The following is a 27,047-nucleotide window of genomic DNA, read 5'->3' as shown; positions in this document are numbered from 1 at the left end:
GGAGAAAATGGCTTTTTCTCCTTTGTATCAGATAAAAGCAGTGTTACCCTGACAGTCCCATATACGTGGTTTTGTGTTGCTGGTGTTGGGAACCACAAAGCAAATTTTACTGAATTTACCTCAGTGCAGCTTTTTTTTTCAGACTGGTAACTTTTTTAGTGCTTTTGAAAGTGGCTTGAACTGTTAGGACTGAAAGTTTACTTCCAAAAGCAGGTGCAGACAATTTCAGTAGAGCACACGGGAACTAGATGCTTTTGGCCAGGTCTGGTCTATCGTGTTTGCTTGCATAGCTGTGTTTGTCAAGAGCATGTGGCAGTCTAGCCTTTTGTTACCATCTCCATCTGGGAAGAAGACCCTTGTATAGATATAGTAATACAACCACAGTATTTTATATTTGCCTACTAAAGATATTTTTGTCCATCTAAGCCTTGTTGGGATTTTTGTGAGGTCTGCCCAAAGAATGTCTGTGACAGGAATGCTAGTGTAGGATTACACAGGTCAAGCTCTGGATGTGGACATAGTGGAAATCTCCTCAGGACTCAAAGAGGACATCTCTTCCCTCAAAATACTCTCAGAACTTTGATACTACAGATTTCTAGGTTGTTTCATACTGGGTTCCCGCCCCCACTTGTATTAAGAGCTGGAAAGACAGGGTAAGTTGCTGAATATTTTCCTTCTCCTAGGTCAGCCAACTTCAAGAACTTCACCTTCATCCAGTTGAATGAAGAATTTTCCAGGGGCAAAGGATTAGACGTTGGTGCTCGATTTTGGAAAGGAAACAATGTTGTTCTCTTTTTTTGCGATGTGGACATATACTTCACAGCTGAATTCCTGAACTCCTGTAGATTAAACACACAGCCAGGTACTGCTACTCATGAAGTGTATTGTCTTTCAACAGATTTTTACCTATTATGGCCTTCACCAGAGTATTCTTGCCTTTGAATTGGTAATGAAGCTGCTGTAAATCATTCTTGAAACCTAGAGAACTAATTAACACATGTATAAAAATTCCATTGCTGGTTGGCTTTTGGAAGGTTATAATTCTCTTGCTCCCACTGTGAATGAATTTCTTGCCTTTAGCACCTGTGCTTTCTGGAACAGGGTCTGTTTGTTAATTATATCCTCACGTTCACATTCTCATGCAAAGAACATAGGATCAGTCCAAAACTTGTGTGACTTTGGGTTTGGGCAGCATCTTGTAAGAGAGAGAAGTGTGTTTTATACCACTTTAAAAAAAAATAACCCACTGTCATTTCCAGGGAAAAAGGTGTTTTATCCTGTTCTCTTCAGCCAGTATAACCCCAGTATAATTTATGGCCACCATGATTCCATCCCACCTTTAGAACAGCAGCTGGTAAGTACATGCTTCTCTGAATGCCTGCTTTTATTTGGACAGAGCATTTTTTAAAGGCACATGTGCTCTTGGGTAGCGTTTCCCTATTCCTTGTGCACAGTGACTACCACACAGACAAAATTAACTACAGCAGTCACCTTACTGTGAGTTCTGCAGTTAAGTTTCACAGGGAAGTGTCTTGGTGCCATTTATTTTAACACTTTTTTCATGTTTCATACAGGGAACCTAAGAATTTAAACCATGTGTGCTTCTCTGCCAGAAAGGATTTTCTAACTAGCGAACAATTCCTTCATGGTGTGCTGTCTCGGGCTGACAGTCTCTGATCTTGTTCTCATTTCTTCCTTGCACTGAATAGTTTCTTTGCTTGCATATTGGAGAGCTGACATTTGTAAAAAGCATAGATATCCTTAGATGAGTCAGTGAAAACAGAATTCCAGGGTCTGTCACAGTTATTTCCCCACTTACTTGAACACCTACAGTGGCTTTTCCCATCCCACAGTTCATGATTAAACTGCCTGCAAGCAGACAGTGTGTTTCTGACATGTACCACGTTGTCTCAACGTCAAAAGACATGCTTGGAGTTGTCCCTTCTGGCTTTAATCTGTCACTGATACAACACAGCATAACTCCACTGATTTCCATCTCATCTGCTTATCTTTGGTATGAGAACAAAGCATTATTTTTAAAAACATTGTCATAAGGCATATGATTAAAACATGTAGTTAAACCCAGGTGAATCTCCTTGATGAGGAGGAAGCTGTTGTGAGGAAGAAGCAGAGCACGCAGATGAGAGGTTCACGTGAATACTAGTGGCAGAGCCATTGCTTGGCACTGCTGCAGATGGTAGTCTCCATTCTCTTGTGCTCTGGTATTGCATTGTCTTGAAACTAAAGGGGTGATAGAAGTGGTGGGTTTCCCTTTATGTACACCCTCCATTCTTGCTTCTCTCCAGAGTCAGTGGGTCACAGTCCTTTGCCCAGTAGTGCTGGTAAGTGGCTGAATTTTCAAATTGAAGCATAAGCCAGCTATGTGGCTTCATTCAGTTCCTCTGGGTCAGGTCCCAGCCTGCCACAGCTGCCCCTCTTACTGCCAGCTACTGCACCTATCAGGGCTCAACCTGTCCCAGGCTGGACACTGTCTCCAGAGCATTCCAGCTTCTATTATTGTTCTCAGTAAGTAAGAATTAGGAGTGTTGTGAGCCCAGCAACAGTCACAGCTGAAAAAGATCACTATGGGTCTGAGTCTAGTCTTCTTTATCGTTACCCCCACCTTGTGCAATCCCTTTAGGAAAATGAAGAATGAGAGTTTGAAAAGTGCACCCAAATTATTTAAAATATTTTTTTGTCTGCTGCTCTCTGTGTTATCCAACAGGTAGCCAGAAAGTCTTTTACTGAAGAGTCTGGAAAATCCTTTCCACTGTTTTTTTTTCTCAGAGGAAACTTATTCTGATAGTACCATGGGATTCACGTTAGCTCTTCTCTCTCTGATGAGGGCCTGTCAGGGATCCTCAGGCTTGTAAGCACTGTGCTTAGGAAATGAAATAGAGTTTAGCTCTCAAGCTAGCATAAATTCCACAAAGTACATAGTCAGGATTGTGCAAATATTTATAGCTAATATTTGAATCGTAAAATATGATGCTTATGTCAGAAAAACTTCTTGATTTAAAGAAGTACTGTCAATCTCATTTTTATGTAGATTTTTATATTTTCAGCCCACGTTAGTTCCCAGGCATGAGGCCAGATCTGTGCCATTAGAACAAGACAGTGTTAGCTCTCTGTTCTGGTACTCAGGCTGCTGAGAAAGAAAAGCCTTCAGAAATCTTTCAAAGAATTTGATTTGTGCAGCAGCCACTTGCACTAATGGGAAGTAATAATGCTAATGCATACGAGTAGCTTGCTGTAAGGGCATCATTATGGAGATTTCTTGCTACAGTGCAGACTTGACAGATACAATCTTGTTTCCTTTTAATTGGCTTCTGCAGCAGCTTAGCTTTTTGAAGGAAAGGAGAAATTAGAAAAGAGAGGGATAGCAATGTGAGCAATAAAATTAAAAAAAGCCATTGAGGTGTCAAGGTTTATGAACAAAAAGGAGAAGCATGAACAAGAAATCAGGAGAGGCTATTTTGGAAGAGGATTTTTTTGGTGAAGGAAATGCTGGAATTTGTAAATACAGAAATGGAAATTCTGTCTCCTCATCTTCTGTAACTTTGTCGCAAGTGAAGCCAAAATTTTCAAAAATAGCTGCTAAAAGGTAGGTTTGTAACCAGACCTTCTAGAGTGTGAAGTACTGCTGACTTGCTTATAGGATTTAAATACCTGTCCCAGTCCCTTGAAACTCTTGGATATCTCACCAGATTGGGTTAGGTCACTCACACACATGAATTATGTGAATTATTTTGTATCTGCTTTTGAAAATCATAGCCATGGTTTCTCACTGCTCTGATTTTCTACCTGTAATACATAATGTTTTCATGGTCCACCTCAGTAATATAGACTGCACATTCATTATTACAAAGGCTTTTATGGGATATATATGTACCACCTAACATTTCTGGCCTTCAATTTTAGCTGGATTTAGCAGTTCTGTATTGGAAAACTATTCTTACCACTTTCCTGTTTTTCATCAAAATTAAGGTAATCAAAAAGCTGTCACTTGTGTGATCAGATTAGGACCACTGTTTTCTTCCTCTTGTGGTCCACAATGCAGATGCCACCATCTGCTCTACAGCCAGCAGAGTCTGGCTTCCCTGGTTTACCAGTATCTTATGTTGGATTTGAATCCTGTAGAAACTGACAATTTTGGAGGGTGTTTTGTCTGCAAAGAAGTAAACTCTAGAGAGTGATGTGCTATTGCTCCACTTGGTCTACGACAGCAGGAGTGGAGCAAAACCTGATCGTTCCAGATCAGGGGGTTTATCCATGATAGCTAATGACACAGCTGGTTTTGGGGGGCAGAAACATGCAATGAGTGTCTACAAAAACTGGTTCAGGACCAGCCATGGATTTACGTGGTGAAGAATAAAAGGGCAGTTGCTGCTATTTCTGAGCACATTCAAGGACTTGTCTGCTGCTGACACTGAAAGCATTTCTGGTCCCATATAAACATTCCTTTCCCTCCATGCAGATTATTAAAAAAGAAACTGGATTTTGGAGAGACTTTGGTTTTGGGATGACTTGCCAGTACAGATCTGATTTTATCAACATAGGTAAGAAAAATACACTCCAATACGTCTGCGTTTTTACTGAAACATAGAAAATTGTGATCAGCTTCCCTGTCCTTGGCCAGTGTGTCTATGCCTCCGATTTGCAGTAGTGCTCTGATTAGATGTTCAGACTATTCCTATGTGCCGTAGAGGTTACCAGAATTTAAGTGCTGCTCAGTACAAATAAAGCAATTTTGTCTGATAGTGAAAGATTTGAAGTTAAGAAATTTGGACACTTTGATGTTGGCAGAAAGCATGGCTGGTTTAAAGGTCTGACTGGAGCCGGAGAACAGCTGTAGTGCAATTAATAGCATCCAGTTTGCTAGTATATATTTCTAGTTTTATTTTGGATTTTGTTTGTGTCAGGTGGCTTTGATCTGGACATTAAAGGCTGGGGTGGTGAAGATGTACATCTGTACCGCAAATACCTTCACAGCAACCTCATTGTGATCCGAACGCCTGTCAGGGGTCTCTTCCATCTGTGGCATGAAAAGCAATGTCTGGACGAGTTAACCCCAGAGCAGTACAAAATGTGTATGCAGTCCAAGGCCATGAACGAGGCATCTCACGGCCAGCTTGGGATGCTTGTTTTCAAGCAAGAGATTGAGACACACCTGCATAGGCAGAAACTGAGCAGTAAGAAGACATGAAGCCAGAAAGGGAGGCAAAAAGCCTCTGAATTGGACTATAGGGTGTTTTGGAAGAGAGTTGCTAACAAGAAAAGACAGGATGAGACTGAAAGAGGATGGAAATTCCAGTGGGATGGCAGCAAAAGAAGATGAGGGAAAATGCTTGTCCTCCCTTCTGTTTTTTTTTTTTTTTTTCTTAATAGGGCTTTTAAGTACTCCATTAGCCTGACTGTTCAGCATTTGCTTCTGGGGGAGACTTGAACACTTGATGAGATTCAAGGTCACAGAGACAATGAACATTACAGAAATGCCAGTGTGGTATTCACAATAACAAATGGATGTGCTCTTCCGTTTAGATGTTTGTAAGATGTGTACAGTTATTTAAAGGACTGACCCTTCAGTGGGCCAATGATAATGAGTTATTTTCTACATCTAACCTGACATATCTAAAAAGGGCTATTTTTGAATAAGTACAGAGCTCCTGCTCTGAGGAGGACATCTGATTGTTAACGATGGTTAAGCTGGAGTGACCAAAAATCTTTTTCCCTTAAGCGGCTAGGGCGGGGCCGGGGCAAGGACGGGGGGACAGCAGCAGTGCACTAACAGGGTATTCCTGGTTCATTCAGAGACAGGAGGCATCTCAAAAAGTGCTTTCTAAAATTCAGAAAGAGAAAGCCCTACCGGTCAAGTGTGATGTTTCAAAAACGCTGGAGGGTAGTGTTTGTTCTCTTCTGTGGACAGTGAACAAAAAGCAATGAGCCATGTCTGTATCACATGAATCAGATGGTGTATTTCTGCTTTAGAATACTGTAAATATCTCAAGATTTATTTTTAAATGAAGTTGGTTTTGCTTGGGAATTATTTTGTCATACTTCAGGTTTTCTTCTTCTAGCCTTACTAGGAAATAGTACAGCCTTCCAACACTTGGAAAATGCTCTGCAGATCTGTTTCCTGTGTTTCCTGAACTGGGTTCAGATAAGTGAAGTGATTTTTCTACACAACCTGGGTGCTGGAAGGCAGAAGCTTTACCATGCTGAAGAAAAGGAAATACATAGCAACTTGCAGTACTGATTTAGGAGGAGGCTTTAAACTCTGAATGTCAGATACCAAAACTGATGAACATTTTCTGACTTTATACCAAAGTATTCCTTCTAAACCAAATATAGAATCTTGCCCAGGGCATAGCAAGCTTTTTGTAATTAACAAAATAAATTTTTGTGATGGATTACTGGACCCTGCAAATTCTCTTATGATAATTACAGGTGCATCCTAAAAATTAGTCTCTTTAATAGATTTTTTTTCAGTTGCCTAAAACTGTTGAAAGCATGAGTTACTGCTCTTACAAAGCATTTTCTTTCAATGTTGACTGCTGTTTATCATTTTAATATATACTAGCCAACAAAACCTGTATGGGCTTGGAAATCCCATTTGCTTACCTAAATGCTGTTTCTCCAAGTGGTCTCTTTGTTTTATAGCTTCAGATTAATTCAAGGCAGTCTGAAACCAGATTCTAATTTGGTTTTTGGCTTGTAAAAGCTGGGGGAAGAAATATGCAAGATAGCACTGAACAATGAATAAAACACTATTTGTCGTGCCACTGTCTGGTAGGAAGAGCACTTATGAACCTCTTCTGAAAGCACTGCATACAGAATCTGCAGACAGAGACCATGCTACTGTAAGTACCTTTTCCCTTGACACATGTTTACATGTGTTTGTCTTTTGTTGGATGCAAATGCTCTGCATTGCGCTTCCCTTGCAAATCACCAAATGTCCAAAACCACTGCAAAAGTACAAAAAGAATGGAAACTCTCTATGCTTAAAAAACCCACCTCCCAAATACATCACTTACAATAAAATCTTCAACAATAACACAAGTAGGTCCTCCAAAGAACTTTTTTGTTCGCAGAATACATGATAGATTATTTATAAAGGGCTTTGTTTTGGTGGAATAACTTTACAAATATTATGCAGTACAAGGAGACAGGCATGGCTTGTTGAATGCACGTGAGAGCTATGGTAACTGAGCTGCTCCAAGGTGATAGTTGTTCCTACAGTCCTTAACCTGAATTTGAAACTGGGTGATGTATATTATGAAAGTTTCATAATCATAACCTGCCTCAAGCCTAGCATTAACTATTTCCATGATGTTTTATTGTTATCTTCCCTTAGGTTTCCCTAAGCACTCGCCTTCTTAATGTAACTTTGAGGCTGGCCATACTTATAGGGCAGGGCTAGACCAGATGATCTCCAGAGGTCCCTTCAAACCTATATTAGTCTCTAATTCTAAGCACTGGGCACCTATAAATTCAACACTTTGTTACTTTGGGTACCGTAGCAAGTACATAATCCAGATCCTGTCAGAGTTTCACAAGTTACGTTTTTAAATAGCACCTTTGTAATTCTCTTGCACGTCCTTTTCCACAGAGATGCTGTTCCTCCTGCCAGGAATAATACTGTCTGTGCAGTTCCTGTTCCTTGGCTGCAGAAGCCAGTTTGGCAAGAGGTGAGATTGAATCAATGAGAGCCAGCCTACAGTCATTGGCCACTTCAGTGATGTGCAGGAGAATCTAATCACAGCAGAAGTCTGGCAGGGCTCTCTTAAAGGTGGAGACTGCGCTGATATGAGAAGTGAAGAACAACATGAGGAAGGGAAGCTGCTGTTAGCTATGTTTCTGTGAGACAAGTGGAGCTGTAACAGGTCTTCCAGACCAGTTAGAAAAAGATGAAATTGAAAGGGAGCAGCCAACAGAACTGTAGCTTCTGCCAGGCAGCTCTCTACCTTCCTTGTCCCAGAAACAGCTTGTGATCTTTCTCAGAATGGCAACTGACTGGGTCTTACCTGGGGAGGGAACAGAGATCACCCTGTGTATGCAGGGAGGCCATATGGGGACTCCTTGCTTTAATTTTGGTGACTGTTGCATGCTCTGGCTAAAGGCATAGAGGCATGGTGCAAAACAAATTGCTATATCCTTCCAGATGTCATGATCTCTCCAGCAAGCAATTTTCAAATGTGACTACTCTTGTAATCCTTGCACAGCATCCCTTGAAGAAACAAAGATTCTGCAGAGAAGCTCCCCAAGACAAGCCAGCACCCTTGATTCCTGACCACTGCAAGTCATCCTTGCTCCACAGACTTTCAGGGTAACTAGATTTCAGAGCAATAGAAGAGACAGTCTTGAAGGCATCTGTTCTGGCAAGGGTGCTGCCTTTGCAGTTAGTGCGGTAATCTAAATGTGTAGGTATAAAACTTCAGTTTTCTTCCCTCAGAGCAGACAAGTGAAGCTGGGAGTGTTTAAAAAGAGGCATGGATTCTCAAACGTGGGATAGATGTGAACACTGATAGTGGCTTTCCCTGGGCTCTACTGAACCAACATTTCCAAATAAGTAGTTATAATATAAGGTATGTGAAGCTACAGGTCCACTGGTCAGCAGGTCAAACCCTGAGGAATTTCACTGTAGATCTTGGAGCTAAAACTGATCATCTCCTGCTGTCCTGCAGTCCTGCTGTGTCCATGCCAGATCAGCCTGCACCTTATTTCTGCAAGTTAACACCCTGCGTTTCAACCTGCCTTTTTAAAGGAGACTTTGTCCTGCCCGTAAGTATATGAAACACTTTGTGATTTGTCTCCAGCAGTTCAACAGCTATGGCATGTTCTTCACATGAGAACAGATGCTAACTTTTCTCTAAGATCTCTGAATGACCTTTCATTTTGGCCATATTTTCTAAAAGAAACAGTTTATGAAGAGGGAAGGAGGGATTTTCTCCCCTACAAATAATCTAGCACTCCCTCTCATGATTGGTGCAGGTTATGTTGAAAATATCTCTTTGATACATGTGATATAGTGCTCAAGAAGCTCCTTTAAGTCATTTACCCTGCCAGAATGTTGTTACTTTCAGAATCTCACTTTACATTAAGGCTTTATCTCTAGCAAGTTAAACCTGCTGTAACTGGACTGCAGTTATCCCCTCTTTCCATGTATGGAAACCATTTTTCCACCTGTCAGCATAGTTGTAAATTTTAAGACCAGACGATTACAGCTATTTCTTTTAGTCTGTATTCTGCAAAACACGGATCAATGTAAGACTGAAGTTTTTGACTGCTTCCTCAAGTTAAGCAGAGTAGCCCTGATCCAACAGAAAGAAGGGAACAGGTAAACAACTGAAACAAGATTGACTCTTGTTCATGATTTGGGCATCACATCTCTAAAAAATGATGTTAGCAGATTTGCACTACAGCCGTCAGCTGCAGAGCTTGTCATATGCAACAACAGGAGGGAATCTGGTTGAGGATTAATTTGTTACGTGATTCTGTCTAGCCTCTCCCCAAATATTCTGAATTATGTGTTTAAAGAGCAGTGTAACAGATACGAAGAGAGAATATTATATTGAAAGAACAAGTTCTATGTTAAAGTTTACACCAGATGCATCTAAGCAATCTGGACACAACTTGCAATAAATAGCTCCATTTTGGAAAATAGCATTCTTTACTGGCAAACACTCTTCTGTAAACTGTACTAATACTGATATAGGTGCTGCTTCTTACATTTTTAGGCTCTGTGCATGTGGTAGTCTTTCATACAAAGTCCTGTTTCAATCCCTTCTCCTTTCTCTTTCAAGAGGTTAATCGCTCTCTATGCAGAAAGGCCAATGTGGGATTTAAATACAGGTTAAAAGAGTGAGAATCTATATTCAGAGGCTAAAGGAGTTAAAAAAAATGCACTTTTCATGAAAATCCCTCTTCACAGAGAACACCTTTCACTGAAAGGCAGCGACGGTTTGCTTGCATGTTTGACTTGAACATCGTTGATTCCAAGGGCACAGCATTTTACAGGATTAAGCTTCACATTATGCAAATTACTCTATTAAGACCGATTCACCTCTCCGAGTTGTTTTGTGCCTTCAGGAAGGTATGATCTCATTCAGCTGTAGATATTAATCTATTTCCCAGATGGCACACAACCTTGCATTCAAGAACAAAAGGCAGCTTGAATACAGAAGTCCCCTAGGAAATCTGCAAAAACCCACTGAAAATATGTGGACGTATCTCCCTGTTCAACTGATTACTTCATCACTTCATTCACTCCATTGCGTGGGATATATCCAGGTGCTTTGCAGCTTGCTGGGCTGATGCATCCTTTAACTCAGTTGATACACAAGCCTGCACAGTACTTAGCCTCCCACTGCTTTGTTGTAAGGGATATAAAATAAAGGCACTTATGGCAACCATTTCAGGTAAGCATCAGCAGCTCTAGTTTGAAGTTCAGTCTTTGTGAATACAAGCATGGGGCTGCACAGCGAGGCTGGGAGGCTCAGTCAAAGAGAGAGATGTAATCTGGTTCTTGGTCCTCTTGGCCACATGGGTAAAGCAACAGCTCCTTCCCCAAGGAAGTGATGGGTTCGTCCTGTTGATATAGGATATGATTAAACACCACCTTTCAAACAGACCCTACCTATCACAACATCATGGGGTGGACAGCAGTTTCCCTGCCTCTGTTAGGGTGTGCACTTGTTCATCCCGCTGTGTGATACAGCTCAGTGCCCCAGGAAACCTGGGGAAGGACCCACGTGGCCAACCTCTGTCTTCATAAAAACAGTGTCTGTGCTTGGTGCAGTAATCCAGTGACAGGATTCTGGCCGTTCTCAGAAAGGGCTGCGCTCGTCTCATAGGCAGCTGCAGTTTCTATGGTGTGAAATGCTGCCCTGCCTAGAAAGTGCTGGAGCGAGGACTGTGCAGCATGCAGGTAAGCAGAATGGGGTGGTTGTGGATCTTGGCTGCGTTTGTGGGAGGGACAAGGGTGAATCCTGGAGTGAGCACACGCCCTCTGCTCAGGCAAGCCCTGTTCTAACAAGGGAATTCCCTGATAGTACAATCTCTGCTTCCCATCTTGTCCTCCACGCTAGCAGCAGATGCATGGTGGGAACTTCTTTCATGGTCAGCCGGTAGGTGATAAGCAGAACCCACCAGAGTGCTTCAGCAGAGTGGGTTCACCCTGCCCACACCTGCTGTAGTGCAGGGGGTCTGTAGGATGCTTTGCAGACTGCGGGCATGGCTCTGTCTTTAGTATAGATATGTGCAGCCAGGCTTTAAATCCTCTGGCTCTGGTACCAATAGCCGTATAGCTCCTGCTTTCAATAATTTCAGCCTGAACTGTGAAACCCATGCAAGAAGCAAGTTCAGGTAGCCCAGGTAGAGCTCTATATAGCAAATTAACATAGATATTTTCCTCGTGTCCAATTTTGTTTAGCCATGCCTGTATTAGTCTAGGCACTTATTTAAAAGAAACATGGATTTTAAATGAACCTTTAGGCAAAATGATTGTTCTGTCCCTGGGCAGATCTTAGAGGAATGAACAATCCATCTGGCCCTCCTTGGAGCCCATGTAACAGCAGTCAGTGCTAGTAAACACTGCTGTTATTGTTGCAAGAACCTGCCAACCTTCTTCCTTTCCTTCTATTTTTCATCTTTGCTAAGTATCACACCTTGCCTGCTTTGAGATATAAAGATACCTCATTCTCTTTCATGCTGGAGGCAAGCAGGATTTTCTGCTTACCCAACTTGCTGGGACCCCACAACCATGGTGAGAATGCAAAAAAAAGGAGTCTGCATGAGTATGCTGTCACCTCTCACCTTATCAGCATTTCTACTACATAGTGTGTAAGTAACTTGAGCCCTGTGTGCAAGTTGTTCTGCGCACTTGAGGGTGAGTGAGTCAGATCTAAGATGTTTGAGATGTGTTAGGTTACCTGAGATGTACCCATCAGGCTGGCACACCCTTCTGGAGAAGCACACAGGATACCCAATGGCAGCTAAAATGGGTCTAGTTACCTACTTTAAAACAACTGAATCTATTCTTTCTTATTTTTGAAGTGCCTTGAGTCAATTAAACAGTTAATGAATTCCTTGCTAGACGTTCACCTTGTGGTAGTCTACAAGGTCAGCCAGTGTTGAATGTTGTAGCTGGTCCACTCCAAGGAAGCTGTAGGAATCACTGGAGGCATCAATGAGGAAGTGTTTACATCCTTCCACAGACCGATAGGAGAGCACATAGCCTTTGATTTTCTCACTGATGCGGACCAGAAAACTCCCTGGTACTGTTTTATTCAGAAGCTCCTCTGCTTTCTTAGAAGTTAGGATACCTGTTCAAAACCAAAACACAAAACTGAAGGGAGAAAAGCATTAGTACAGGACTGGATGGAACAGTTCTCTCAAGAAATCTGCTTTACCGTGCTAAAACCAGTCCATGGCACTTCCGTCCCTTGCATTGTGTTCTTGACCAATAGCCCAGGAAGAACAGTACTGCCATTGCTAGTAACAGACCATGGCCACGTGCTAACTGTTCTTTATGTTAACTGTTCCAGACTTGGCTGATTATGAATGACAAATGTGCAGGGCTCAAAAGGACAGTTTCTGTGTTACAAGAGAGAACAGCATTGCAGTGTGTTGTATGTTGATTCCAGTACAGCAGGGCTGCGTAGACAGTGATCGTAGGTCCTGTCAGAAGGCCTTGCAAACATTGAAAGCCCAGTTACAAGAGGATAACGCTTTCATTGCTGCAGTCTTGGATTGAAGGGGTTTCCAAAGCAAGGGAGATGATAGATGGGATTATGATGACCCATCAGAAATGGGATGGAAAGGTGATGTATGATGAGACGTGGAGGGAGAATGACCCGGGGCCAAGGATGAGTGGGATGAGGTGTGCCCAAATCTCTCTCACCCTGAGCCAAACAGTTACTGGGGTGACCGTGCATCCAGTACAGGGAGGCAGGAGTGGCACAGAGGTACAGGGTATTTTGAAGATCTGGCCTCTGTTCTAACACTTTAGCTTGCCCTTTGTCATGATGCTAAAGGAATTTAAACTACATGCATAGATATTTAAAATGAAAAACGTAGCCACCTTTGAAAAGCTCCTGGGACCAGCCTGTGGCAGCAGCCATGTTAGCAGAAACAACTCCTTAAAGAGTTGGGTTGGGGCAGAAATGCTCAGGACTCACCGTGGAACCAAGGTGCTATCATGTCCGTGGTTTTCTGATAGCCAGCTCGGAGAGGGAATTGCTCCTCTTTGAACCACTTGATGATGCTTTCTTCAGTGGAATTGGAGATTGTCCTCTGGATTCCCTCTTTCCTGTTAGAAAAGACCATGGTTTGTGCATCAAGTTCAAACGACAGCTTTTGAGTCCTTGGCAGGACTTATTTTGTTCAGGATGTTAAGAACAGCCCTAAACAGAAGGCTTACACTAGTGCAGCTGTCAGCAATATTATATGGTTTTCAGTGGGCACCTAGCATAGAGGATGTGTGCACTCTAGACTTCCGATGCTCTACTAAATAAACCTGTTATCCTCTGGGGGTGAACAAATAAGTCTTGTCAGGCCCTAGGCTGGAATATAGCCTAGACTCTGTATTTTTCCCTGTGGGGTGTCTTCTCCACACAAGGAGAGCTAACCATTCCCACCTCAACCATCCCATGCTACAGCAGAAGAATCTCATCCCTTCTCCCTTCCACAGGGTTTTCCTTACCTAATTGGTCTCCCATTTGCCATCGCAGGAGGTAGAAGTTTAGGCTTGGGGGGGAGAGGCGGATATTGGAGTGGTCGCCGATCTCCTGCTGTGGCACCCTTGGAAATATCTGCCTGCTTCCCTTTGTGGATGCCCTGCAGTGAAAGCCTCCTGTAGTCATCCCTGGCTTGTCGTGCAAGGGAGCGTCTCTTCTCATCTGCTGCCTTGGATTTCCGCACTGGAACAAAAAAGGAGTCCTACAGGAGCGAACAAGCAGGCAAGTTTTAAGCTTGCTGCCCTTTGGCCATCTCCTGCTTGATGAAGTGGAAGAATAACCTGTTTCACAAGGTGAAACGTACTCAATTATGAGACCATTTGCCACATGTCTCCCATCACTTTTGGGCATCTGCTACTTAACGGGGTCCAGGTTTTATTCCTTCAAGAGATTAAAAATCTGAGTTCTTTCTGGACATCAGGTCCCTTTCTACTTAGAGACTGCTTGGTTTTGTTTCAGATGCTGACTCCTGGTTCAGACATAGATTTCTGTAGTGCCTTTCATGTGGGCCAGCACAGGGGGAGGGCATTTGGAATAAAAGCTGCTGAAATGACCCAAAATCAATCCTTTGAAGGATTTTAAAGTGGTGATCATTTTCTGAGGGTGGGAGGGAGTCTTGCTGAAACCGTAGCAGAAAGTGGAGAATTTGGCTGGGTATTTTTGTTTGGTTATAAAACTGCCTTGATTTTCTAGGTCCAGCTCATCCTGGAGTCTGTAGGAGTAACCAGCTCTCCTGTTGGTCTGAGTTAGGCTGGTTCTTTCCTTGCTTTTATAATCCACTTCAGATTATTTTTTTTATCAGTAAGAAAATTAAAACCTTGGCCTGAAGTAGAAACAATTGGTAGTACAGCATTGCCATCTACTGAGCAGCAGGGGAGGAACTGGGAAAAGAATAATGCATCAGGTTCTCCTCCAGGAAGTATTTGGCAGCAGTGATGGATACTACTGCAAGTCTCATACTGCTTGCTGTTTTCCTTCCTATCATTGGGATTCATTACATGAGACAGTGCAGCAGGGCTCTGCTTAGGTGGGATCGTGCTTGGATAACAGGGAAGCCCTTTTTAGTTAGTCCCTGTCACTCATTATCCTTGTCCTCAAGAGCAATGGTCACTACAAAGTCCTACAAAAGGCCAGCTTCTAGTTTAAAATTAATTATCCTGGCTATACTCATGCGGTTCCTATTTGTTTCTTGTTTTAATATGGTATCTGTAGGAAAAATTTTCCATTTCCCTGCCCAGCTCTAGTCTCAATGCTGTGTGAACTCAGAAATATTTCTGATAATGCAGAACTGCATTTCTTGGCAGTACTCTCCACCCACCGACCAATTATTCAGTTCCAATGTGGCAGGAGAAGGATTGAGATGATGCCACAGAGCCCTAGGATTTCTCAAGCCCCAGAGGAAAAGGTCATCCTAAGATCTTACAGGATTCCTGCCATTCAGGCTCATTCTCATCTGATTTCTGCAGTGTCCTCTGGCTCTCCAAGCTGGGGTGACTCTGTGGTATGGCCTCCTGGGGGGCTGTGGTCTCTTCTCCTGAATTTCTCCTCTGTGCTTCCTTTGTCTATGAAAGAAACAGCATGTTCAGCTTTGTCCCAGGCTAGTTTTAACCCTGCTTTTTAGCTAGACTTGAAATACTGGGATCTCCATTCTTTATTGTGAATCCCTCCGATTTCAACAACATACAGACCCTCTGTCTTTACTGCAGGTGACAACAGAGGAAGTAAGGGAAAACAGTCTACCAGAAATCATCAGGAGCATCTCCCTGTGCTGTTCCCCAGCCTGCCAGCCTGGCCTGTTTTGTATCATCTCCAAATCGTCGCACTGTACATGAGGAGCATGGCAACGCTGGATAAAACTGGTCCAAGAGTTGAGGATGTTCTTGGGTCAGATGAGGCTCTGAGGCTGACTGGGACTTTAGGATAAAGTCTGGGCTTCACTCAATATGTTAGGAGCATCCTAGGTTGCCACTTACATGTTGGAAGCCATGCTTCCTCACATGGCAGTCTGCCAGCATCTGGTGAACATCTCTGCTTTCCCTCTGGGTGGAGGAAAAGAGCAGTGAGAAATAAATACGGTGTTAGGACCATTGGTCTTTTTTGGAGTAATAGGTGTTTAATGCAGAAGCAGTGATGAGACATTTATGTTAAATTTTGCCAGCCTTCTCTGACAAACATTGGGTTTTTTTCATCATATTAGGCCTAATATGCCACAGGAGGAGAATTCAAGGGTGTCAGGATTGTCATAAGCATGCCTAGATTTGCTATGTGATGCTCCCAAGTGCTCCCAGAGAGCAGTTCCTTCCTCCCTCCTTCTAAAGCAAGCCCTAGCAGAACCTGCCATCCACAGCTTTACCTGCCTGCGCTTGTTTGCTGCTGTGGCTGGGGTGCTGCAAACCCCTTCTCATCAAACTGACCCAACTAGCTGCATAGCTCATGTTCACTCTTCCCTGCAAACCAATCTAGCTACCCTAGCAGCAGTTGCTAGCTGAAACCTGCCTCTGAAGATGAACAGTTAGACTTGTCTTTGAGCAAACATCCACCCACTTCCCCACTGGACCCAGACTGCCTCCCACGGCACAGTGAGCAATGAGTTAACTGTACTGTGCTGCTTACCAAGGACACGCTTTGTTTTATCTCCATTGCCTACTTGGCTAATATTTAATATGAACACAGCTTTCCAATTTCCCTCTCCTTGACAGGAAACTAGGAACTTCAAATGTGTGTGAAGCAGCTTGTTTTCTTAGATCAGACCCCTGTCCCATCCAGCAGACAAAGCACAATGTGCGGATCCCTCAGGTTAAATGGGAACTGGATCCCAGAGAAAGCACTTTAACGACAGAGGTGAGAAAAAGCCCATCTCTGGGCCTAGAAAATGCAACAGGGGTGTTTGGTCTGGATCCCTCCTTCTAATAGCAAAAGCCCCAGAAACGTGGGAAGAAATACTAATAATATAATGATAGACAAAACAAGTAAAGTATACAACCCCCCCTCTGTTTCCATGTGCAAGACTTTGAAAGGGGTTTAGAATTTTTTGGTGGTGGTGGGATTTTTGGTTTGGGGGTTTTTTTGCCTTTTTTTTTTTGTTAGCTGTGACTAATAGCTTCCTTTCAAAAGAAAAAAAAATCTCCCACATAGTTGCTCAACTTTAGCAAACAGTGCTAAGAAAAACCCCATGTGATTCAGAGGCTTTTGATAAAGGAGACAGCCATTCCGAATTCCCTTCAGTATTTTGGTAGCAGCAGGAGAGGCACTTTGCCAAAACCCAACCTTCAGTTATCATACTGAAATATGGAGTGGCTGTGTAATAAAAGAATGTACATTCATACAAGTTAGCAGCACAAGGCTGAATGAAAACTCTGCTGAATGAGATTGGACTTCTCCCATGAAGTTGGCAGAGTGTTCTGTTCCTTCTGTTCAACTTTGGTTGCATGGGTTGTTAATTTAACTCATCTGTTTCTCAGTTCTCTGCAAATGGCTTTTTGTAGCCAGTTAAAAAGTAGAAATGTATTTATTGCTGGAGAAAAATATTTCTGTAATGAAATACCACAGCAAAGCAGACACTGTAGTTACTGCATTTGGAGTTGTCCTGTGCTATGGAGGTCATAAGCTATTTTCTAACTATTTTAGAAGAACGACAAAAAAAGAAGAACCTAAAATAAGCATGTCAGAGGATGCTGGTAAAATTATCTTCGTCTGTTCTTTTATACAAATAGATGATTTGTTTGAGGGCTGTGGCCTTGCATGTACAGATCCTGGGATAACCTCCCCGGTCTTGCCCCAAAAGCCTTCAAAACCAGCCACAGAGCAGGAGGGAAAGTACTGCGACCCTTGTTTTACCCACGAAGAATGGAAGCAAAGGAATCCAGAGTAACTTATCCATTAGTACAGAGCAGATCTATCCCAGCTGAGAATAATACTCAGACCTCCCGAGTCCTAAGGAAGGATGTAAAAGCACAGCTTCTTCTCTGACTACAGAAGAAAAGCCTTAACAGTTTGCTGGCTTTTTTTCTTCTTCAAATTTTTATTTACAGCAATCAGGATTTGCTGCACTTCCTAGATCTCAAAGCACATGTTTCAGATAGTTATGAAGAGAAGGGGGAAAACTACCTTTGCGAGCTCCTGGCTTTTCCCTGTTGTAGCAGCAGCAGTTTTTCTCCCATCTTCCTTCTTTTCCTCCACAGTGCTTTTTTTATTCGCATGAAGATCTGTCTCACTCAGGACTCCTGGTTGTGGATGTAGAGACCGAGTTACAGAAGAGTCAGTCTCTCTGAAATGCAAGAGAGAGAAGACTTAGGAACCCAAGGGAGTCACTTTCTGCTCTCTGAGCATCTTGTGAGGAAGCTGCACGTCAGCAGAGCAGTGCTGGGATGAAGCGACGTGCATGCAGGCAGCTATCATATCTCCAAATCAGGTAGGTGGAATAATTAAATTAATGACTCGTGGTGAGTAACTGTCGTCTTGCTGTACATGGGCACCTGTCGGTGAATCAGTGTAATCCAAACTCATCTCCTGCTGCAATAACAGAGTTAGCATTTCCTGTGGTCTGCAGAGGGTACTGCGCAGGAGCCGTATCACGGGAGGCTCAGTGAGCCAGGGCAAGCCTCAGGCTGGAGCTGGTCTCTGCCAGCATTGTGCGTACTCACAGAAAGTCAACCTTTGCCTGCGCCTTTTGCCTGCAAGTTGAGTGTGACAGTGGTAACCACAGCCCCTACAGAAAAGACTCCAGCCTCTGGGTCCCTAGAAATGCCTTCTCCTCCATGTCTGCCCACTGAGTCCTCCAGCTGAAGGGTGCTTACCTGCCCTCCTTGCCTTGCTCTCTCGCTAACCGCTTTGCCCTTTGTGCCTGGATCTCTTCACAGATGGCCGCGTACGATTTATCTGAAGGATGCTCACCCATCACCCAGACCCAGACATCATTGTCAGCGCCAAGCTTCCATGTCACCGACTTCCCGTTGGCTGGAAAAGAAGCAGCTCTTTGTTAAACACAGTTTGGCCGGTGGCTCCATGCAGGGCCTGTGTCCTGCCTGCTGTGCCCTCCTGGCTGCTGCCGATGGCAGAGCCTCTCCAAAAGTAGCTGTATGTGGGGAAAGCTTGGCTGAGACGCAGCATGCACCTCCCATTTCATTTCATGGTACTGAAGCCAGGTCAGTGAAGGAGGCATTTCTGAGTCTGTGGGCAAGGGAGCAGACTCACCACTGTTTCCCTTCTTGCTTTAATTCCTTGCTACTGCCCTCCCCAAACTGTGTGACATGAACTACCTGCAAACAGAGCACGTAGGGAAGAGCTGGGAGAAGAGTGCTATCTTCCTAGCAGCCGGCATGCTGTGTAATCCTGGCAAGGGGACTTCAGGTCTAAAGGCACAACGGGAACCGCCCTGGAGATCTGGTGCCCCAGGACAGATGTTCAAGCCCATGGTTATTTTATAGACAGATTCAGAGGCCCCATTTAGTGGGAAACTTAATGAGATTCATCTCCTGGGGGCAAGTAAGCCCTGTCTTCACAGCTAGGGGAGTTGAGCAATTTGGTCAAGGACAGAGTGTCTGGGCCAGGGAGTAAAACCATTGCGTGCCTGGCCAAAACTACCCCATTGCAGGTGGGTTTAGTTACCGTTTGGAAATATGACTATGATATGTCCCTGGGAGAAGAAATTAACAACACATTACCTCCTATTTCTAGGGAGCAGTTGACTTGGCCAGATCTGTGCCAGAGGGGGAAGCAGCCGGCAGGCAGAGCCTTACCTTTTCTCGGCAGTGGCTTCTTTGCTAAAGCCTTGTCTGCAGCAGCTTCTCTTTCCTTCCACCGTCTGATTTGTTCCTGCCTCATCTTGAAGAAGAGGATCTGCTTCTGCTCCTCGCTGAGTTCTGCCAGCAGGTCAGGATCAATGTACATGTCCGATAATATCTGTTTCAGCATGGCTGCAGGTTTCAGTTACACACGTTTGTGGCAATGATCTCCAGGGATCAGATCCTCTTCCTGGCTCCGACAAGAGTCCCTCCCCACCTGAGCCTGGAGCAGGAATGCAGGCGTGCCAGACTAATTATACTTCTCTCTCTTTTTTTTTTTTTAGCTCAGACTTCCTGCACAGACCAAAAAAAGTAAATAAGTAGCTTAAAACCTGCTGTTAAGATTCTTTGAAATAAGAGGTGAGCTCAGCTCCCACGCAGCCCCTGTCCGCTCTGCTGGGAGAGCTGGCCAGAAGGGACGAGTCCTGGAGTGGGGAGGTTGTGTTGATACTCTGATAAACCCAGCTGATAGTATATCAAAAGAGAGCAAGCGCTGCCTGTTACCGTCATCAGAGGTGCGGCTTGGCTGTGCCCAAGCAAACATTCCTGCTGGGCAGGGAATCAATGAACCCACGACTAGACAGCTCCTCCTCCTTCCAAAGAGGAAAACTTTGATGATCAAAAGCCCAGCCTGCCTTGTTTTACCAAAGAAAGATGGGGAGTGCTTTCAGCTCTGGTTTTGAGGTGGGAGTGGGAATTTTGGAGTGCTCCTGTCCATCAAAGGCAGCTTCACAGCAAGTCAAGGGATCACAAGTAGTGCAGCTGGTTTGAAGAAAGACAACTTGCATGGTCAGCAGCTGAGGAGCTGAGGCAGCTCCCAGTCTGACACGTCTTGCTGATGCACCTTGCCCACGCTGTGAGCCTGGCATGGGACATCCCTGTCTGACAGGACGAAGCAGGGAGGTATGGTGACCGGGAGTTGGGGATGAGCCTTCTCATTTCTGTTTTGTTTCTCTGGTTACTTTGTATTATCCCTATTAAAAATGTTAATTCCAGAAGCATGGAACTGCTGTTCCAGATATATATTGCTTTTGTTTAAACAAATGGCTTTCGTGATTAAAAAAACAAAGGCTTTTTTGGGAGGTGGTCTCATCTGGGCAATGCTTTCTGAGTATCCCCCTGAGAGCAGAATTGTTCCAGCTCAGCAGCCAAAGGGGCTTGTGCTGTCCTTGAGCCATGGGAGGTGGCAGCTGTAGAGAGGGAAGAGCTTTTTGTGGGGAGGGTGTTGGTGAGCAGTCCCTCATCCCTTGGGGTACCTGAACTGTCTGTTAAACTGCAAAACTGGGGAAGACTGCTGGAGGATTGCTGTTTAAGCTTCACTGCCTCCTGCTCCTAAGCACTACCTGAAAGAGAAGTCATTTGCAAACAGATCAGGGTGTCAGAAAAGCACCTTTAACCAGAAATGGGTCCCTTAAGCTTTTAGTTGTGTTTTTTTAAGATCAGTTCAACACAGGACAGTATAAAGGACACAAATATTGGGGTTTATTTTGGGTAAACTGATGTCTTCAGAAGGTACTTGGTGTTGCTCTGATTGGAGGGGACATGACAATCTCTTTGTCTGAGCCCAAGGTGGGTTTTGTTTGGAGAAACCACCAGGGTTGCATCCTTTGTGGGTCTGAAACAATAATTGAAGTGGATGGTAGCTCTGGGCATGGTCTGAGCTTGATGGTCCAGCAGAGATGCCTTCCATGGGTCAACAGAAATTAATAATAATGTCTAAAATTGAAGGGCCTTTTAACAAAAGAGACTTGTTGCATGCGGGGAGGTGAAACACTTTTATTCCCTTCAGGTGAGAAGGTATCATTTGTGCTTTGTGTGGTCCAAACGCTGAGCGGTTTTGTTAAACAGAGGACACTCAATACCTTGCCGGGGGGGAAAAAAGGCCAGCCAGCTGGTCAGGCTCTGTCTTCTGGCTCTGGATCAGCAGAATTACTTTTTCCCCAGAACTTCAAGACAGTCGCAGTTCACTAGCCAGAGGGATGCTTGGAAAAGAGGATGGCCAAAAGTCATCCTGTAAGGATGTCTTTGCTACAGCTGAGCAGCGGCTTTGTGTGGCTCTGGGTGGCAGGAGCAGCTGGAACTGGCTGGAAGTGCAGATCATGAGTTTGAGTCCTGCACCCTTCCTCTTCATACAGCAGTGAGCAGCTTGAATCCACCTCACCATCACATCAGCCCTCCTCCTCACCCCTTGGCTGCACAAGAGGCATTGGACACAGCCCAGAGTGGCTTATGTTGCAGAGTTAAAATTTGCAGTGAGCAAAGCTGCAGTGGTTAAGCTGTGTTTCTTTCCCCATCTCTCCCAGTACTGCCTCTTGGTGCTTTAGGTGCCCTTCCTACCTCTGTTTGGGATGTGCTTCTGTCTTTGAAGGTTCCTTCTTGTATCTTCTGTATCCAACCTGACTCCTGCCTGACTGGGCTTTCTTTTTCCCCCAAAGCACTTGGGAGACAGAGATTGTTTGTAATTATTGCAAGTCTTATCCTTAGTTAAATTAGGCTTCCTGGGACATGATGCATGAGAAGCCATGAGCAGAACACAAGCAGCACATCCATGCTGCTCTGGCTTCTCAGGAGTGGGAATGGCTTTGCTTTGGCTTTTACTTAGAAGGACATGATGCACTCTGCCATATGCAGTGGTGACAAACTGGTCCCTCTTTCCACGCCTGGGGACACAGTGTGTAGGAGAGGTAGAAGGGCACTCAGCAAACAAGTTTCATGGTATTGATGTAGTTTTGCAGCGTTGGGTCTCTGTAAAGTTGGTTGTAAGAGGAAATTTACAATGCTGTGTCCCCAAGGTAACCTTAAAAGCACCAGCTATTTTAACACTGGGAAGTCACATAAGCATTTTGAGAGGTTTGCAGTATTTATTTTTTAGCAGTCACTTCACTGAAGATCTTAGGAGCTGGAAGTCCATATAATATCAGTCATATGCTGTTCCCAAATTTTGAATGAAAGCCATATTACCGACACTTGGCCAGAAGTGTTTTTGCTGACGCTGTTCCAGCTGTAAGTAGTATATTTACAGCTCAAACTTAGGGAAGCCAAGGACTGCAGTAATGGCAGTGGACATCTGAGCAGGTAACTTGTAGGAAAACTCTGCTAGAAGTCTTGTTAAACTTTCTACTGCTTGTGTTTTTTTCATGAGAGTGAGGTAGGAGCTGTTTTTGTGGAGAAACAGGAGACAAGAGTAGCCCAAAATAGCAAAAATTAAGTGGGGAGAGGTGGGAAGCCAAAACAGGGCTTTTGGGGCTCTACCACTTGTATGTAAGATAGTTGACTTGAAAGCCATAAGGGTAAACACAATTCAAAGGTTAAATGACCCTTCAAAAAGCAAGGTCACACAGCATTTAAATTGCCTGCCAGAGAGAAACCTCTTTGTGCTCCTGTAAATCATCTACCATTAACAGGGGAAACATAAGTCCATGAATACACATAAAAGTGCAATCACTTTGAGAAGAACTGGCATGAGTTCCTGCTCACATGTGACACTTCGGCCACCGACAGTCTCACGGTACAAGCCCATCTGGCATCCTAGTCTTGGTCCTCACCATCAATGCTGCCAGCAGAGAGAAAGGTTCTCCAAGAAAACAATAGACAAACATACATAGATAGGCATTTGATATGATTCACACCAATAAATCAAATAGGAGGGTGTAAAATGAAATAGTGGACAAGTTGAATGGTGGTTCTTGGGCTGATTTTCTGGGAGGCAGCTTCTTCAACCTGCTGTACACATCTCTGCTGTAAATGTGACAGTAACTTTAAACTAAAAATAACCCAAGAAACTCAAAGATGAGAAGAAAAGCAAACACAAGGAAAGCTGCTTCAGGGTACAGTCTGACGAGCTGAGAGCATTTCCATTGTCACAAAATAGCTTTTCCCATAAAAAGCAGATTAGACCAAGTTGTTCAGAAAATGATGGGACTACATTGCTTTGAATCAAGAGCTTCTCCTTGGAGCTGGTCTTCTGCTCAGCAACAAGTGGCTGCAGAGGCACCATTGGGAATTATTTTCCCAGGCCAAGAGGATGGGCCAGGAGACCATGACTGAATTTCCTTTCCCTTGCCAAACTAAGCCCTGCAGCACCGAGGAGGTATTTTGCTTAGGTTTTGCTGTATGTGTTCAGTTCCAGGCACTCCAATGCCATCACCTCCCTGTCAGGCTTTAGGAAGGGCTTTCTGATTTTTTGCAGAAGTTGAAGGAAAGCAGAATTACCAAACCCACCTCATATCAGCGTGGCAAAAGCTAACTGCTCCCCCAAACCTTGCTCTCAGTATGCAAGCCTTCATGGGTTAACTGTCATACATTGGTTCATAAAATGCACTTTTGTTAAAAAATATTTATGTTAGCAGCTGCACCGGCAATGTTACTAACAAAATATCCTTCTGGGCTTTGGGTTTTTTACAGTCTTTGTTGGCTGGTGGTTTATTTGTTTTGTTGGGGTTTTTTTTGTTGTTGTTGTTGGTTTGTTTTTTATTTTAAATCCTCATCCTGTTCTAAATAGGGGAGTGATTCATTCTTCTCTGTTTAATTTTGCTTCAGCCTACCATTTTCTGTTTCAGGCGGAAGGAAAACTCCTGGTTTGGTCATAATAGAAGGAAAATATGACTGTACGAGCTTGGCCCTCAGAAGACAGAACTAGACCTGTTTGTATCTTATTTAGCATAAATAGATTCTGTGTAAGGCTGGCATATAACACTTGAAAGAACAAACCCAGTGAAGTCACCACAACATGAACTACCTTGAAATTACCTATATCTGAAATGACTTGCCCCGTAGGTCCCTGATTTTGCTGGAGGAGGCATGGGTTATCTTACAGCAGGCACAAGTGGATGGGGATGGCAATAAGGAAAAATAATTTGATACAGCAGTGGTTACTGAACACAGTTTGAGGCCACATGGCTCTACTTTCAAGAAAAAGTTTCCTTCCCTGCTAGAATTAAGTACAAATACTTCTTGATCTAGGCATAGTGAGAATCATCTTCCTATATCAAAATTACTTAGAGAATTACCAATTAAAAGGTCAGTGTGGTGAAAAGGGTGAGGGCTTCTATAGGTTAACACACAGGATCAGCTACCCAACCAAACCCAGCCACTCTAAGAAAGGATTTTTTCTAACCATGACACCTAATTTAGTCTGTTTGCAGGTTTTGAACAACTTTGGGGGGGGGGTTGAAATGAAAACTGCAACATTTTTATTTGCTAATTGCACTGGATGGCTTTGCCAGGGAAAGACCATTCTTGCAAGCGGGAAGGAAGATATTATGAGTAGCAGTAGGCACACAAAGCTGCCATTTACATTTTCCACATAGTTACTCATTCTTCTAAGCCCACAGTTGTTCTGCACTGATATAGTTTTGCCACTGGAAGCCGCAGGGCAAATGAGAAGTGTTGGCCAGAAGCAGCTCTGAGCCTCTCAGCCCTGGCAAGCATAAGGGCTGTGCTGGTGGGACCCAAGACTGTCCCAGCTCTTCAGTGGGAACTGCCCTGGGGGGGAGAGGTGCACCCTGGCGAGTCTGATCCTGTCCCAAACCTCTCCAATTTCAGAAATTATTTGCTGTTAATGCATTGCTTGGGCATTGTGGAAACACAGGATAAAACCCAAGTCACGTGTTGATATAAATTCTGTGAGGAGAAGGAAGGGCATTAGTTCTTGCCTATAACTATAAACTGGTTTTAAAACTGCATGCAGTTATTAAATTGCATGTGCTACTAAGGGAAATAAATTATTTGCGTGAAGATGAGGCACCCAGAAGGCAGGGATCCGAGTCTGTGTCATCCCCCAGGGGACTCTTGGGGGGGGGGAGGGAATATTGGGACAGAAAATGTGGTGAGAGGAAGGTAGTGGGTGGAGAGGGCTGTGTTAGATGACAGGGGTGAGACAGAAGCTGTTCTGGAGGACTGGAGAGATGGTAATCAGTTTTCTCTTGCAAATAAAGTATGTTAAACACCTGTTGATCTCCCCTCTCTGTTAGCTCATGTGTGACACTCCTCCTTTGCCTGGATTTGGTGCTCAATGCACAGCCCTGGTTGCTGTTGAAAGGATTGAATCCATTGACCAGGAAGCATAATGATGCCATGGGGTTTTAGCCAATTCTTGGAAGAATGAGTATGAAAGAAGGTCTGCTCCCCTTTCTATTTGAAGCACTCGGGAAAATGAAAGCATCACACCACTTCAACGGTGCTGGATGTCCCCCATGTGTGTCCTAATGTCACCAGTAGCCCTTTGCAAGGGGCCGGCCCCAGTGGCTCTCCCTTCTCCCAGGCATACACTTGTTCCCACGCCTTCCCCATCCTCACCTGGCCCCCCGCACCTACCTCCATCACTCCCCAGCCTCAGGAATGGCTTCCTGGGCTCCCACCTGGCCTCCTACCTGATGGAGTCACTCACCCCATCTGTTTTTTCATGAAGAAGCCCCAGCAAGGGGCAGAGCCCAGCATGGAGCTGCCCAAGGAGCCATCCTTGTGCTAACCCTGTGCCATGGTCCTGGGGTGCCAAGGCCCAAAGCCCAGGGTCTTGGTATCGGTGTTGCGCCTTACTGGGCCCCTGCAACTCACTGACTGCTCCTGTGCCTGTGGGTTCCCCCCTTTTCTGAAGCCATACTCTCTGCTAGTGTCAGGGGCACTGCAGGATTTCCAGCCCATCCCCAGGGAATGTCCCAGCTGATTCCTGCATCTTGTACCTTGTGTCAGTATCCTGGAGCTGATTTCAGGGCGATGGGTCTCCCTGGCCCTGGCCCAGTGGGTGGGAAATACTGGGAAAGGTGCTTAAAAGGGTTCAGGGTAGAGAGACCCTTCAAGTGGGGAGGGTTTGGGCCATGGGTCCTGTGCCTGGAGCACCCAGGGTGCCAAGAGCACGGTTTTTCTCTGATTCCTATCCACACTGATGCAACCAACATGGACCTTGTTCCCTCAGCTCTGGGATGAGTCCCCAGCGTGGCCCATAGCGCACCCTGCTGCAGGATGAGGAGAGGATCTGGACAATGCCTTGGTAGTGAGGCGCTGCTGGGGGGTGACCAGGGAAATGAGAGACAACTGGAGGACGCTTGGTGCTTGGGCTGCAGTCATGCTCACCTACAGTAGAAGCTGTCCTGGGCAAGGCAGAGACCAGGCAGGAATGGGACAGGGGCAATGAGCAGGAGCAGCTTGGGGGCCAGGGAGAAGTGAGGTGGGGACCAGAACAGGGGCACCTGTGTGGAACCCCACCGGAGGTTGGTATCTGATTGCGTTGGTCCCCAAAGCCTGGGAGGCCAGCATGCACTGGGCTGAACTCAACGACTGAGAGAGTCTCTGGGAGAAAAGGCGCTTTTCACACCATCTTCGGATGTCCAGCTCTTTACCTGAGGTATGTACAACAGCTGGAATAGTCATTAACTCATTAGTCCCTATTTAGAAAATGTACAGTTATGACAGTTCATATTCAAGTTGTGACAGGGATTGATTTACAACCCTGTCAAAAGCCAAGATCATATGAACAAGCACAAGCTGTAATAAGCCAGAGCAGAAATGAACTGCAGCTGAAGCTGCAGAC

General features: G+C 44.4%; 2 protein-coding genes and 1 long non-coding RNA gene across 9 annotated transcripts in view; 2 read left to right on the top strand and 1 right to left on the bottom strand.

The window, feature by feature from the left end:
• CSGALNACT1 (chondroitin sulfate N-acetylgalactosaminyltransferase 1) overlaps positions 1-6,413 on the top strand; it is a 46,827-nt gene extending 40,414 nt beyond the window's left edge. For 6 of the 7 annotated variants that reach the window (XM_069782419.1, XM_069782444.1, XM_069782437.1 and 3 more), the window contains 4 exons: positions 684-862; positions 1,260-1,354; positions 4,478-4,559; positions 4,923-6,413. In XM_069782419.1, coding sequence (XP_069638520.1) covers positions 684-862; positions 1,260-1,354; positions 4,478-4,559; positions 4,923-5,206 — 640 coding nt within the window. In that variant the 3' untranslated portion in view covers positions 5,207-6,413. The remainder of the gene's footprint in view (positions 1-683; positions 863-1,259; positions 1,355-4,477; positions 4,560-4,922) is intronic. The other variant, XR_011324473.1, reaches the window with a different exon arrangement.
• Positions 5,956-19,708, bottom strand: SH2D4A (SH2 domain containing 4A). Its single transcript, XM_009929855.2, has 9 exons — positions 19,475-19,708; positions 18,533-18,692; positions 17,844-18,003; positions 15,710-15,775; positions 15,160-15,298; positions 13,703-13,919; positions 13,179-13,309; positions 12,103-12,323; positions 5,956-10,588 (listed from the first exon to the last, which is right to left on the bottom strand). The coding sequence occupies exons 1-9, from the start codon at positions 19,647-19,649 to the stop codon at positions 10,496-10,498; spliced, it is 1,362 nt and encodes a 453-aa protein (XP_009928157.2). The 5' UTR covers positions 19,650-19,708; the 3' UTR covers positions 5,956-10,495.
• Positions 15,294-19,533, top strand: LOC138685196 (uncharacterized). The gene is made up of 4 exons (XR_011324477.1): positions 15,294-16,577; positions 17,918-18,147; positions 18,596-18,880; positions 19,413-19,533. It is a non-coding gene; the product is annotated as an uncharacterized lncRNA (long non-coding RNA).
• Positions 19,709-27,047: the final 7,339 nt, after the last annotated feature.

Source organism: Haliaeetus albicilla, chromosome 1, assembly GCF_947461875.1.
Source record: "Haliaeetus albicilla chromosome 1, bHalAlb1.1, whole genome shotgun sequence".
NCBI classification, from domain to species: Eukaryota; Metazoa; Chordata; class Aves; order Accipitriformes; family Accipitridae; genus Haliaeetus; species Haliaeetus albicilla.
This window is presented reverse-complemented; position numbering and strand designations above follow the sequence as displayed.